A 13,820-nucleotide genomic window follows, 5' to 3' on the forward strand; every position below is an offset into this window, starting at 1 on the left:
AACCCTTCCGACTATCTCAAAACTCAAGAGAACTTTCTAGGCTGTTTCCAAACCTCAATCCCAGCCCAGGAAATGGTTTCCTGCATAGATAAACCCTTCTTTTCCAATTGAGAGGTTTTCAAATATGTATTTATATATACTTAGATTTTTTTATTCCTAGAAAAATCATCAAATAGTCTCTTCACATGAAATAAGTATGCATTTATATATACTTAGATTTTTTATTCCTAGAAAAATCATCAAATAGTCTCTTCACATGAAAGAATGGACACAAACACCACGCATGCAATAGCATGTCTTTGACATTTTACTGATTCCAAGCAGACAGTACTGACACATAAATACAGCTATTTTTACGTGAGCTAACTCTCCATATTTGGCATTCCACCACTCTGAATTATTATTTTTCTTAAAGTAAGTCTGTGGAGACAGTTTAATCTGAAAGAGCATCTGGCCAACACTATTCAGCACCTTTAAAGACCAGGAGAAGGTTTTAGGACTCTCAGCAATTTTGCACACAATACTGAACCTAGGGGAGTGGTAGGTATTCTGGAGAGCAGGCATACCATTCAAAGGGCCCTTGGGAAGCTGGAAACATGGAAGAAACAGCTGTCAAATACATGAAGATCAAGAAAGCCAAAAGCCAGGTCCTGACACTTGTACTGGGACTCAATGCAAATCTGCAGAAAAGGACTCGAGGGCTTGTAAAGCAGAAATTAAATACAAGTCAACAATGTATCCTTGCAGCCATAAATTATGATAATATTGGGCTGTATTAGCAAGAAACAGCCAAAGGATCAAGAGAAGCAATTACCCTGCTCTGTAATCATCTGAGAGCACACTCCTCAGTTTTGTACACCTCAGGTCATGAGAGGGATGGATATGCTGGAGGAAGGGCAGTGGAAGGCTAGTGACACAGCCAGGGACCTGAGGAGAGGCTGAGGGGAAGCAGCACATGGTTCCAGAAGGGAAGGCTGAGGGGAAATTCAATGGCCATCTTAAAATTACACATTAGTCAGTTAGAGAAAAGGCTTCAGTACACAGTGAAAGGGAAGAAAGCAATGGTCACAAGAAACATCAAGGGAAATCCCACCTGTGGATATGGAAAAATATTTTAGTGAGGATGATTGGCACAGGGTTCTCCAAATATATTGTTGAATTGCCATCCTTAGAAATTTTCAGATTTTGCCTAGTCAGGGAAGTGATACAACTCCGAGGGTATCCCTGCCTTGAGAGGATGTCCAGAGGTTCCTTTAATTTGATTTGCTCTATGAGTCTGTGGGTCATTAATAAAAAAAGGTAAAATCATGTCTTACTCCAGCTAAAGGAATGTTTTTAAACATCATTTAATCATTTAAACATCATTTTAATAATTTAAACATAATTTTAATCATTTTCCATGATTTCTTTAGTGGTTTACCACCTAAAGGCATTATAAGTAAGGTTATAAAATTGTGAAAACTACTAATTTTATCTAAGAATTTGCAGAATTGTACCATTTATCTTATGTACTTTTCATTAATTTAAATGCTACTTTCTTTATATTTTCAGTTTAAAACTACATGATATCAAGCTCTTTAAGGGAATGCTAACTTTAAATCCTTAAGCATTGTCTAGAGCTTCTTTATGAAACATAATTTAAAACATATGTATACATTGCACTTTTAAAACTGTATTCTTTATGAAACATAATAATTTAAAACATATGTACACATTGCACTTTTAAAACTGTATTCTTTATGAAACATAATAATTTAAAACATATGTACACATTGCACTTTAAAAACTGTATCTCCATCTCAAAGCCTATGAAGTTAACAAAACGCACGTATACATGCACATGCAGCACACGAAGAAAAGCTTCCCTCAGTTAGACACAAATCCTCATTTTTGGTACAATTACACACAGGCCATAAAAAGCCCCTATACAGTGTACACAAAAGTTCTGTGTCTTGTAAGGCAGCCATAATGAAGTGGAAAACCAATCCATCCTTGCTCAGTAAGACATATTAAAACCAGCTAAACAGATAGCATTTCCTCTCTAAAACAATTGCCTCAAGGTGTACACAACTTATTCCAACTCTGAATCAGAGCCCGGGTTTACTTCAAAGGAAAAAAAGGCATTGTTAAAACAATCCGAAGAGAGAACAAAAGCTCTCCTCTTTGAAATCCCAGTAGTTCAGTATTTATTATCTGTAGGACAGGAAATGTATCCATTTTTCACTTTCATGGAGTAAGATGTCAGAAAGTTACCCGGCCACATCAACATCTTCTTCTTGTACCTTTGCATGCTTAGTGAGTAAGAATACAGACATATCATCTCAACATTTTGTTTTCTAAAATATCTGTGAAAGTCCAAGAGCTTTATTTGACAAAGGTATCTATGATGCAAAGGATCAGCCCAGGTTACTTTCATATGAGTTTCACAAACTTTGGTTACAAATGCAACTTCAGTACATTAAATACCAATTAGCTTTATCAAGATAAACGCAGGATAAAGCTCATTGTGCTTTTTTTTTCCCTTGGTGTTTAGTTTACATAAAGGAAGAGCCAACATACAAGGCTTCTCAACATTCACACGTGGGTACAATTGGTAGAGGGTGGTGTATCTATCCGACTTTTATTTTCCTTAGCATCATTCAGAAGTGACTCATTACCAATCTGGCATTTGAAGACTTGTTTGTAGGCCTTCCTAAAATTTTCAGATAGAAATGCATATATGATTGGATTCACAGAAGAATTGCTGTAAGCCAGGCAGTGTGCAGTTACCCTGAAGAGAAAGGAGGCTTGAGTCAGTGGGAAAACTCCAAATTCAGCCCAGAGATGGATCACATGATGAGGCAGCCAGGAGATGCCAAAAACCACTACCACCACCAAAACAGTCTGTGCTGTCTGAGACAAGGAAAGGAAAACACATATGTCTGATGAGCACTCAAAGAATCAGCTTTATCTACTTCAAAACTCCTGTTTGGAGGAAAAAAAAAACACACAACAAAAAGCATACCGAGAAGGAACACATTGCAATATTTGTTACTGATTTCACCCCATTACTTATATGGGCTTTATTTTGCATCATGAGCTACTGCAAGGAAAACCCCAGCTTTGGAAAGTGTCATAGTAAACAGCAAATGCACAACTTTCCTCAAAGGTGAAGAATGATGTTCCTAACTCCCTACACAAAAGCTTAGCCTTTTTGAAGTGCTCCTAGGCCTGTTGTAAAATAATAACAACAGGGGTTTTTGGGAAATCTCATCCTAATCTAATGAATTTTAGTACCGTGCATGATAATTTCTGATTAAAATTTCAAGAAAGATCTATTATGCATGAAAACAGCTGGTGGAAAAGCTTAGACCTTGATCAAGTGCTTACTAAAGTAAGCTTTTTGAAGTGCCTCCTCTAAACACAGAATTTCCTCAGAGCCATACAATAACAAAAAAAGTAAGGGCTTGAAATTTCTGATGATTGCACATTATCAAAACCAATCTAGAAGTTCACCACCAAACACATTAAAAAATGGAACATAAAATATCCTCAGTGCTGCTTCCACACACCACTTCTACTATTTATGAGAGGACCATCAATTTCACCAGATCCTTTCAAAGCTCCAGAATCAATTGGTAGGGACCCTTCAGGTGCTGTGGGTATTCTGTCAGGGCACAGTGGAATTTGACTGTCAATATTTTCTTTAGCATTCACCTACTTCAGAAACAGCAGTTAGTGCTTTGCACTGGCCTAAGTAATTAATATCTATTACTCTCCCAAGTACCTCTTTCAACTAAATAAGTCTCCAAATAAAAGTCTAATAATAATTCCAAAGCATATTATGTCATGAGCCATTATAATTTCTACATTAACACTCTATAACATAATTTTTCTGATAACTTCTTCACATCTAAAACTAACTCAGGGGTCACAGAGTGATAAATATTGCAGCATTGAAAATATGTAGATTTTTTGCTAGGTTATTGAACGTGGTCTATACTTCTTGAACTGATTAATGATCAGTAATAATTAAGACTGACCTATGTAATCAGAACATGAGTTAGCTTAGAAAAACTTACGGGAAAAAAAATTTTATTTCTGTGGCAACAGGCCAAAATAACTTATGACGGATGCTGTTGTTGGTCAGCATAATCTCACAACAGAAACTAAAGAACATTAAGTCTGCAGTTAATATAATATGTTTAGTCTAAAGCAAGCATCTGTTTTCATAAGCCATCCCTCTGCTTGGCCCTATGGAGTTTAAATCAGTTGCCACTTAAACAGCCACAGAGATATTTACTTTTTCAGGTCTTATTAGGAGATTGTGTTCTAACAAGAATGCTGCATAAATTTAGAGCAGTTTTTTCCCTGATTGATGTGTTCAGTGGGTTAATATTCCAAGTAAAAGCAAGTTTTCAGGATACCACACACACAATTACTTCAAAAGAGGCATTTTATTTCAGTTTATTCAAAATTCTGAAAAAATCAACCAGGAAAGTCACTGACATTCAATAGGCTATTGATGCACCTGAAAGCAGAAGGTGGCAATGTGTCTCTTATAACTTTCACTTAAGGTATTTCATATCTGCAGAAGAAGCAATTTTGCATTATGAAATCTCACAACATCTGCTTTATCCCATTGTTCCTCCTAAGTCTAACTTCAGAGCTTACTTTTCCAAAATCACCACTTTGTCTTGCAAGCAAGGTATCACTAAAGAGAAGCTCTTTTATACCTACTGGGAGCTTGCTGAGGGTTTCTTATTAGCGCATAAAACCTACCTGAAACATATGACATTAATATTGATGCTTTGTGACCAAAAAGCATGAAAAATAGAACTTAGGCAAATTAATATTTTTCATTATCTTTTTTCCACACAGGCAGCAAATTCATTTTAAGATTCTGCTACTAGAATGTTCATAAAGGTTTGAATAAAACAAAAAATGTATAATTACACCTGAAATGCATTCTTCATAAGACAGTAGAAGGAAAAGAGGAAAGAATGGTAACCAAAGGGAACACTAACACACTAATGAAGACAGAGTCGTTTCGAAAAACATGAGTTAGGCCTTAGGTTTAGAAACTCATCTTCTAAGGCAAAAAAAAATAAATAATTCTGGACTGCTTTTTGGTTATTTTTCCTCTTTGGCTATTGAACTCTGATACATTCAAGCAGTCTTGATCATATCTGCAATGCTTTATCCTGAAGCTATGAAAGTTAATTCCTAGTCAGATCTGCAATTTTTGAGTTAGCAGTTAGAGGAAATGCAGAGATATTTCCAGTTTGAGAAGAATTTAGATGAGAGATGGCAATGTACAACAGTCTTTGAAAGCTATACCTTTGGCCTTGACAACATTAAATGCAAAATATATATGTTAAGTATTTTACTGAGTTGGGCCCATAATGCTTTTAATTCTTGGAATCAAAACCTGTTAAGTAGGATATTTTTCAAAAGAATAGAGAATGCATAAATAAGAGAGTATTTATTCCCTGTTGAGTCCATGTATATCTCATTTACATTGCAGGCACTCTCCATGCCCATACGAAAACAGTGATCAGATCAAATGAAGAGCTATAGCTCAAGGGGTTTTTCCTCCACATCCATAAAATGAGAAGTCACTCAAATGATCACTGTGGTCAAATCTGCTCAAAAATCACACCCACATTATATTAACTGACAAATTCTCTGTTTAAATGCATCTTTCAGATATTGTTCTAAATCATGAAGCTTATATTCTTCTTTAAAGATCTTTCATGATTCTATTTGTATCCAGTACATAACATGTCTTGAATGTGAGAGAAGAAAACATTGTATGGAAAACCAATAGAAAAATTGGAGAATCATGAGAAGTCTCTTATTAGATTCCTATTGGGAAGCACAAAAAATTTCATTTTAAAGGTCCCTCATACAACATAGGAATTATTAATTAAGACATCACAAAATCAGCTAGTTTAAAAAAAAAAAAGAATTCTTATGATTTACAAGTCAGGGGAAAATGCCAGAGAGGAAAAAAAAATTTAACACAAAAGACATGTTGTCTCCTTGTGCCTAAATTTCAGATGCTCTGAAGTTCCAAATATGAGGATCTCAGGTAATGGCAATGTGATGGAAAACCTGGATCAGAAAAGATTCCAGTCTGCTAAGTTCAGAGAGACACTGAACATTTCATTAAATACTTAATTTTAATTTCTTCTCTCTGTTACATCTTTAGCAATAAGTACCAAATTAGTTTAGACATAAAACTAAAATACACACAAATGAGTATTAGTAGTGAATGCAACATACCTTTTTCTTGGATGCTTCTGACTTCTTTGACATGTTTTTCAACTTCTTATGCAGATGATTAAGAACCTGAAAAGATTAATTTGTATCTCTTTATCATATTTCCCCAATTTCTATTCAAACAAAATTAAAACCTGTGTATCTTAGAGTACTCTTGTGCTCTCCATTACTGCATCATTCACCAGCAGATATCACTGAACCAGCTTACACATTTCAAACATGCACAGTAGGAAAATCAAAAGAATTACATATGTGAGTCCATGTGAACCAACAAAAACAAAGCAGACCACAACTGAATTATTACTAAAATATTCAGATGTATTATATAAGAAATACATATCACAAATTAACAAGGAAATGGATGGAAATCTATTTTGTACATAGAATTAGCAAACTCTGGTCTTCCATAAAAAGTCAAAGACTTGTTTTAGAATGACCTTTAGTGTGTGTAACATAAGAAAAGTGTATGTTTTGAGTCAGAGCTTTTCTGAGTCACCTGCATAATTTGCTTCCTTCAGATGGATGCTTGATTAGTATAATCAAGACGTTGGCACTATCTGATCTTTGAAAGAAGCTTAGGCTTTCAAGAATAAGTCATACTAAAATGAGACATGACACACGAGGCATGACACATGAGGCATGACCTTTCACAACAATGTGATGATACTCACCATCCATCTTTCACAAGCCAATTTAAAAAATATGTCACAAAAGGGCTCATTGTCCAAGTGCATTTACACATAAGGTTTTGGATAGAGGATGCAAAGAGATCTTGGGTTGAGGAAAAGGGTCCAAATTCAGATTCTTTCATATAATCTGGTGACATTTTCTCTGTGTTCTTTGGGTTGCACAGCTAACCACTATCAGGACAGACATCAGTCAAGATGATCTAGAGACTTGATCCCATCAGATCTAGAGACTTTGGCACTTGAGTTTTATAGACATACATATTGAATTTAAAGAAGTAAGCTGGTATTTGCGAATGTCCAGAGCTCATCAGCAAACTTAATTTTTTAAATATCTACTCTTAGATACCAGAGAAACACCAACAACAATAAAAAATCACTTATAACCACTTAATATTGTAAGTGCAGTTCATTTGTGCTTGTCTGTGTACTACTGTGTGACTCACCCTCCATGCACTTCCTATTTGGAAACACTATCCAGACCACTTCTGGGAGCTAACCCAAACTAAGAAAAAGCAGGAGAAAAATAAATGGGCTTTCCCTGAGAAAGTCCTATTTTGACTTAATTTCTTTCTTCAGTATGAAGCAGACCCAAAGGAAAGGGCAGAACCCCAGCAGAACAGGGAGATGACTGTCTGGCTCACAGACTTTTTATTCACCTCCCATCACCCTGTAGAGACCAAATGAATTGCTAAGTCCACCAATGAAAAATATAAAACTTAAAAAAAGGGCATGGGAGGAATGCAATTAAGTTCATGTCCCATCACTGCTGCTTCATCTATCATACCCCCTTCACATAACTTACAGGGATGGGCTGTTTCTACTGGAACTTTGTAAATCCTATCACATGCCACCCAGTGATTGCACTGCTCTGAGGTTCTCCCTCGCAGCCCACTAAACTAAAGTCAGACAAGTTCTTCACAGAGATCTGAACTGCAAAATGGTTTTTAAAGTTACAAACACTTTTTTCTTCTGTTCTGAAACGTTTAGCCCAAAGTTTTGCATTGTATCTCTCTCCAGTTCAAAGAAAGATGCAGGAGACAAAACAGGTAAATTGGATATTTGAGGGGAGTTGGGAGGTGGTGGAGGAGGGTTTTGTTGTCAGCTTTGATTATAACCTTCAAATGAACCCTATCAGCTTCCCCTCTTTTGGATTACATACAGATTTCATAAAATAAGTATTTGCAGTGAAAACATATTGGCATGGTATTGTACTAGATGGCATGAAAAGTAGCAACAAGAGAAATAGGCAAAATGCAATTACTTATCAACAGCAGTAGGTCTCAAAGACCTACTGAGACTGCCATGGAATATTAAAAAAGAGCCATGTTTATGCACAAACACTATATGGCAAATCTAAGACACTCTCCCCATAGCCTGTTCAAATTGCCTCTTCTCTGGGCCAATGAATAATCAATTGTTCCTCTAACAGCCTGAATGAACAATAATTTGACAATGTCCCTTACTATTTTCAACTCCAGCTTTTATGTACTTGCTGTTCAGAGATCAGCTTCCCTCTTTTCTGGAGATGAGGTTGGGGTGCTGTGGCAAGAAAATTATGTTGCTGTGTAAGAGACTGTAAGGAGACTTGTAGATTACCACTCATGACATATAGGCCCTTGGCGTGCCTTTCCCTTTCTTTCCCTCCCTCCTTCCTTCCGCCACTTCCTTCCTTCCACCACTTCCTTCCTTCCACCACTTCCTTCCCCTCTTTTTCTCTCTCTTCTTTTTTCCTTTTAAAGTATTTTTAATTATTCTTTTCCCCCATTTGTTTCAGAAACTACATTCAAGATGGCTTGAAAGCCGTGACAGAGGACTTTGACCAAATCAAGTTGAGAAAGAGATATTTCCAATAAAGAAGTGAAGAAAATAACTTCAAGTAGCTGTGCCTCTTCACATAAGTCTACCAAACATTACAAAAGGTTGAAGTCTACAGTGTTAAAAACCATGTTTGCTGTTTGGCATTTCACTGACCACGTCTTCATTATCAGCCAAAATCATGCAGAAGGAAAGCCTGCACGAGGTCACTGTATAGTAAGGATGAACTTCTTGATTTACAGATAATGTAAGCATTACATTCTGAACCACCTTTGTAGTATGAACCTGATTGAAATTCAAGTGCTATTGCCTGCAATCCATGTTTTAAAGTAATGTCACTACTTCTATTGTCATAAGAGATCCTTCATCCTCTTTCAATTAAGAGTGTGTGACTAGTGTGTCATAGCTTTTATTTTTCTCTTTCAGTGAAGTTTAATAAACTTTTCCCCTTGCTGCTCAGCAAAATTTAGGATATAATATCCAAAGCCAGATAAGCTTGTATTTTATGTTGAGGCTGTTACTTTTTATAGCTTAGTTTTAACCAAGTCTGTAAATCATACATGACATGAATTCAGAATGTTCAGAATGATAGATAATAATGGAAACATTCTTAAGGCAAGACATATTTGTTTTAAAGAAAACTTTTAACATTATGCATCTATAAAAGGAAATGTTTGCTAATAACTATAGGTGTCCAACCTAAAGGTTTAATTGAAAGAGGCCTGACTTTCAAGGAGTGAATTATTAAAGTTTTAATAATAGTTAAACCTAAAGGTTTAATTGAAAGAGGCCTGACTTTCAAGGAGTGAATCCTTGAAAAATGGAGGCACCCAAAATTAGTTGTAACATTGCACAACCCTGGCAGATGTCAACTGTTAAAAGCTGACTGGGAATCATTTATCACTTTACTCTTTAAGGACATACTAGTGAGCAAATGTTGTAGCACTGTTACAAAACACATACAAAAAGCCAGTGTTACAAAAATATAGCAAGTAAAATGATAAGCAATAAAAGAGTCAGAACACAAGGTGTCTCTAAGTATGCAGTGCTGAGACTCAGCTGATCACTTCATAATCGCTGCTCCTCCCCCTGACGTAGTAACCTTCTTTCAAGAGTAGTTCTCTGAGGCAACAAAAGCTGATTTCCTATTAATTTGTGACTTTTTTTACAGTGTTCCCAAAAAGATGAGTCTTCTCTGTAAGTTGATATGGCTTGTCTTCCCTTATGGCTTGTCTGGTGTTCAACAGTTGAATGCAAACCAACTCCTTAAAAGAGAGAGGATAATGGAGACTCCCCACCTTCTTCCTTGTCTGCTGTTTCCACAAAACTAGGGAAGTATCCTTAATTCTGATATTTTCACTCCTCTATCAAAAATTTTCATTGAAACTGAACTGATGTTACTTGTGGAAGAGAGAAAAGAGGTAGCTATACATACAAGACAGAGCATGATCTCATAAATCTCTGCCTGAAGAGGATGTATCACCTGAGATATTTTGGGAGGACACTGCTTCCAAATACCTGGCACTACTTCATCACCTCTGTACATTGTAACAGCATTGTTATCCATTGGAAGAATGCTCTTCTAATAAATGTAAATGTGAAGTGAGAGAGAAAAAGAACTTGGCTCCCTATTAGAGTGCCTAAAAAATGAGACTTTCAAAACTGAAAGTTCAATTACAATTTGTTTATGAAAGAAACACAACTGCCTTAAAGGAGTCTAGAAAAGGCAATATATTTAAATAGAGAAATGAGTCTCCTTTGTCTTAATTTACTGCAGCAGAAGATTGTGTTATCTCACTGATCCACAGTTCATGAGAACTAGTGAAGTCCATAAGAAACTAATGCAGGAATTAATGTCTCCTAATGTCTACAGGCTGAGAGAGCTGGGGTTGCTCAGCCTGAGAAGGCTCTCCCTGTCCCAAAATACTGCAGTTGGAGGTTTGTCAGTGGCTCCTAAAGAAGACAGGAGTGACTCTTCAGCTGCAGGGTACAAATACCTTCGATAGCTCTGTACAAGTCACGGCACTTTCCAGCCTGTAAACTGATGGTAGTACCAGCTACCTCCTAGCTATCTTCCAAAATTCACCCCTTCAGGTCAGCTCCTCCAGCCTGACACTGGCAAGCAGTTTCACACACAGAGGCTCAAAACACATCACAAAGCCAGAATAAGAGGCTAGGCTGGCAATAGTTTAAGCACACAATTTTATTGTAATTTCGAGTGGCCTTGATTTTATTAATTTGTTATTGGGCATATTTTTCACATAAAGTTGCTTTTGTTGGCTTGGAGGGGTTTTAGTTGCTTTTTTTAAAAACTACATATTAATACTAATATTGAGAGATTTACTTCTGTAGAGGTGCTTTGTAATGACAGAGTGTGTTTTATTTACTATGCATATATTCTGGTTAAGCATATTTGCTTTTTTCATGCTTACACTGTTACAGGACTATGCTAATTTTGAAAGATTTCTTTTTAACCTATTCTCATATAATTAGATGTTAAAGGCCAGCACTTTATGCTGAAACAGAAGATGCTTTGGCTCTGAAAAAGGGAAGAATTAGTAGCTGAAAGCTCCCTATGCACACATTCTGTAGTGTTCCCCCTGCAATGTGTAATAGTTTTTTCAAACTGATGATCTGTTGCTACAGCTCAGTCATATCCACCACAGCAGATGAAATACCAATGTATTCATTCAGGGAAAGCAGGATTTGGTTTATGTATGAAAACTTGTATTTCTTCTTCATTTGCCAGGCTGGATTTGTTCCACTATGAACAGCCATTTAGAAATGTTGTCCTTTGTGTTCTGCATGCCTTGGCTTCATCAGAGTTGGACAACATTACAGCCAAAATTTGCACATCACAATTAAGCTGATGTAATATATGTGAAACTGAGCAGAACATAAAATTACTTGTTCAAATTAAATACTTCAGGTACATCTATTGAACTTCCCAGTTGAAGAACTGACTTAAGCAGTCTGTATTTGCAAGAGCAGTCCTACCCTCTCCAATGTAAATCACTGCCTAAGGAGATATCCTGCAACCGAAGGCAGCTGACACAAACAGCAAGATATCAGCAGGTGGACACTGGTGCTCCAGATCCTGTTCAGCAGCAAGCAGAGGATTGTACGCTGAAGACTGCAATTATTACTCCAGAAAAATGTGACAATTTGCTTAAGCAGAGAAGTCCTTAAATACTCATACTCAGGCACCCTTAACTATTGCTTTTTCCTATCTGGGTTCTCATGCCCTGCTCCCTGGAACCACCTGCTTTTGCCTAAGTCAGAGAGGTAACTCTCTCATCAACTTCAACTGGGGCAAGACATGGCACCACAGGTACCAGGCAGCATGAAGTACATTTTAGTCTTAACACCAAACAGATAATTTTTGTCACTTTCAAGTGCACTGGACATTTTAAAGAACCACAATGCTTCATCTGAAGCTTGAACAACTTGTTGCTTTGTTGTACTTTATTGAGTCAAACTCCTCATGCAGCGCTGCAAGAAATTAAGAGTTATGATGATGGAGAAAGCAGCAGAGCACCGGGGTTTCTTAGCATCCTGCAACAGGGAAATCTGACAGGGAGACCCCTCTAATTGCCTGAACACCCCTTCCCACTCACCCCATGCATTCCCTGTTTTGACCTCTCTGTGATAGTGAACATATGTCACCCCTCAGACATCCCTCAGCTATAACACCTGCCCTCTCCCTTTGTGGCACAAACTCACCCCTGCTCCTTTTTCTCCCAACACTGCCAAGTCTCTCCACATGCCCAGAAACAGCCCTATGGCTCATGGACACATTTTCCACTACCGTGTCCCTCCCATCCTTTTACACTTGCCCCACCTTGGCATAGCAGAAGGAGATGAGCAGCAGCGGGAGCAGATACCCGAAGACGAATGTGCAAATCACGTAGACCTTCTTGTGGCGTGGGTTGGGCCAGAACTCCCAGCAGAAGGTCTGGTTGCTGGTCTCGCGGTGGAAGATGCGCTGGTGGTGAGCCACAGGCGAGGCCATGGCGAAGGAGAGCGCCCAGATGAGCCCCACACCCAGCATTGCGTTGCGGGGGACACGCAAGGCTGAGGAGCGCCGGGAGTGCACGATGGCCACGTACCGGTCCACAGACATGGCCGAGAGTGTGAAGATGCTCACCAGCATGGAGATGGTGAAGAAGTAGTGGATGAACTTGCAGATGAAGGCTCCCAGCACCCAGGTGGGGAGCACGTAGACTGTGGACTGGAAGGGGATGCAGAAGAGCAGGTAGGCCAGGTCGGCAATGCTCAGGTTGAGGATGAAGATGTTGGTGGTGCTTCGGCGCTTGCCTGGCTTGCTCCTCGCCAGCACCGTGATCACCAGGGTGTTGCCCAGCACACCCAGGGTGAAGATTAAACCGAAGACGATCAAGGTGATGAAGTTCTCAATGCCGATGCCGAAGAGGGGCTTCCCCTCAGCCTCCGGCAGCCCGGACAGGTTGAACTCCCCGCGGGGCGTCTCTGCCGCGGCTCGGGACAGGTTGAGGGGCGCCGCCGCGGGCTCTCCTGGCTCCATCCTTTCCCTGCGCGCCGGGCCAAGTTTCCGCGGGCGGAACGCGGAGCCGCCGCTTCCCGGCACCTCGGACCGCGGCGAGCCCGGGGCAGCCGCCCCAGCAGCACGGGGCGGCGGGGAGGGAAGGGTGGAGGTGCCGGCGCGCTGGGCGCAGCTTGCGCGGCCGGGAGCGGAGCCGGCGCNCGCTCCGCCCGCTCGGCCCCGCGCCCCCGCCGCCCCCGCCGGGGAGGCGCTCCGGCCGTGCCCGCCCCGCCCGCACAGCCGCGGAGTCTCCGCGCCTCTGCGCTGCCTCGGCAGACTGAGCTCCCCGGGAACGTGTCCTCGGAGAAAGGGGAGGTGGGGTTTTCTTGCCCTCTTTATTTCCCCCCGCCTTTTCTTCCCACCCTTCAGCTTGCAGGCGCCCCCACGCCCGCCCCCAGGGCGGCAGCCGGAACCCCGGTCCTCTTCCCGGAAAACTTCTCTCGGCTCGGTGCCTCCGCTCCCAGGGGGGCTGCGGAGCCGTGTCTCCCAGC

General features: G+C 39.7%; 1 protein-coding gene across 1 annotated transcript; it reads right to left on the reverse strand.

The window, feature by feature from the left end:
• Positions 1-296: 296 nt before the first annotated feature.
• On the reverse strand, positions 297-13,484 carry GALR1 (galanin receptor 1). The gene is made up of 3 exons (XM_039711170.1): positions 12,610-13,484; positions 6,268-6,333; positions 297-2,892 (listed from the first exon to the last, which is right to left on the reverse strand). Exons 1-3 carry the CDS (start codon positions 13,309-13,311, stop codon positions 2,575-2,577), a joined length of 1,086 nt encoding a protein of 361 aa, XP_039567104.1. The 5' UTR covers positions 13,312-13,484; the 3' UTR covers positions 297-2,574.
• Between the last annotated feature and the right edge of the window lie 336 nt (positions 13,485-13,820).

Source organism: Passer montanus, unplaced genomic scaffold, assembly GCF_014805655.1.
Source record: "Passer montanus isolate IOZ18808 unplaced genomic scaffold, ASM1480565v1 scaffold24, whole genome shotgun sequence".
In the NCBI taxonomy this organism is placed as follows: Eukaryota; Metazoa; Chordata; class Aves; order Passeriformes; family Passeridae; genus Passer; species Passer montanus.

Coding starts and splice junctions, on each gene's coding strand:
- GALR1 (XM_039711170.1), bottom strand. CDS start 13,311: ATGGAGCCAGGAGAGCCCGCGGCGGCGCCCCTCAACCTGTCCCGAGCC. Junction 6,334..12,609: donor TCTCCTTCTGCTATGCCAAG/GTGGGGCAAGTG, acceptor TAATCTTTTCAG/GTTCTTAATCATCTGCATAA. Junction 2,893..6,267: donor CAGAAGCATCCAAGAAAAAG/GTATGTTGCATT, acceptor TCCTTGTCTCAG/ACAGCACAGACTGTTTTGGT.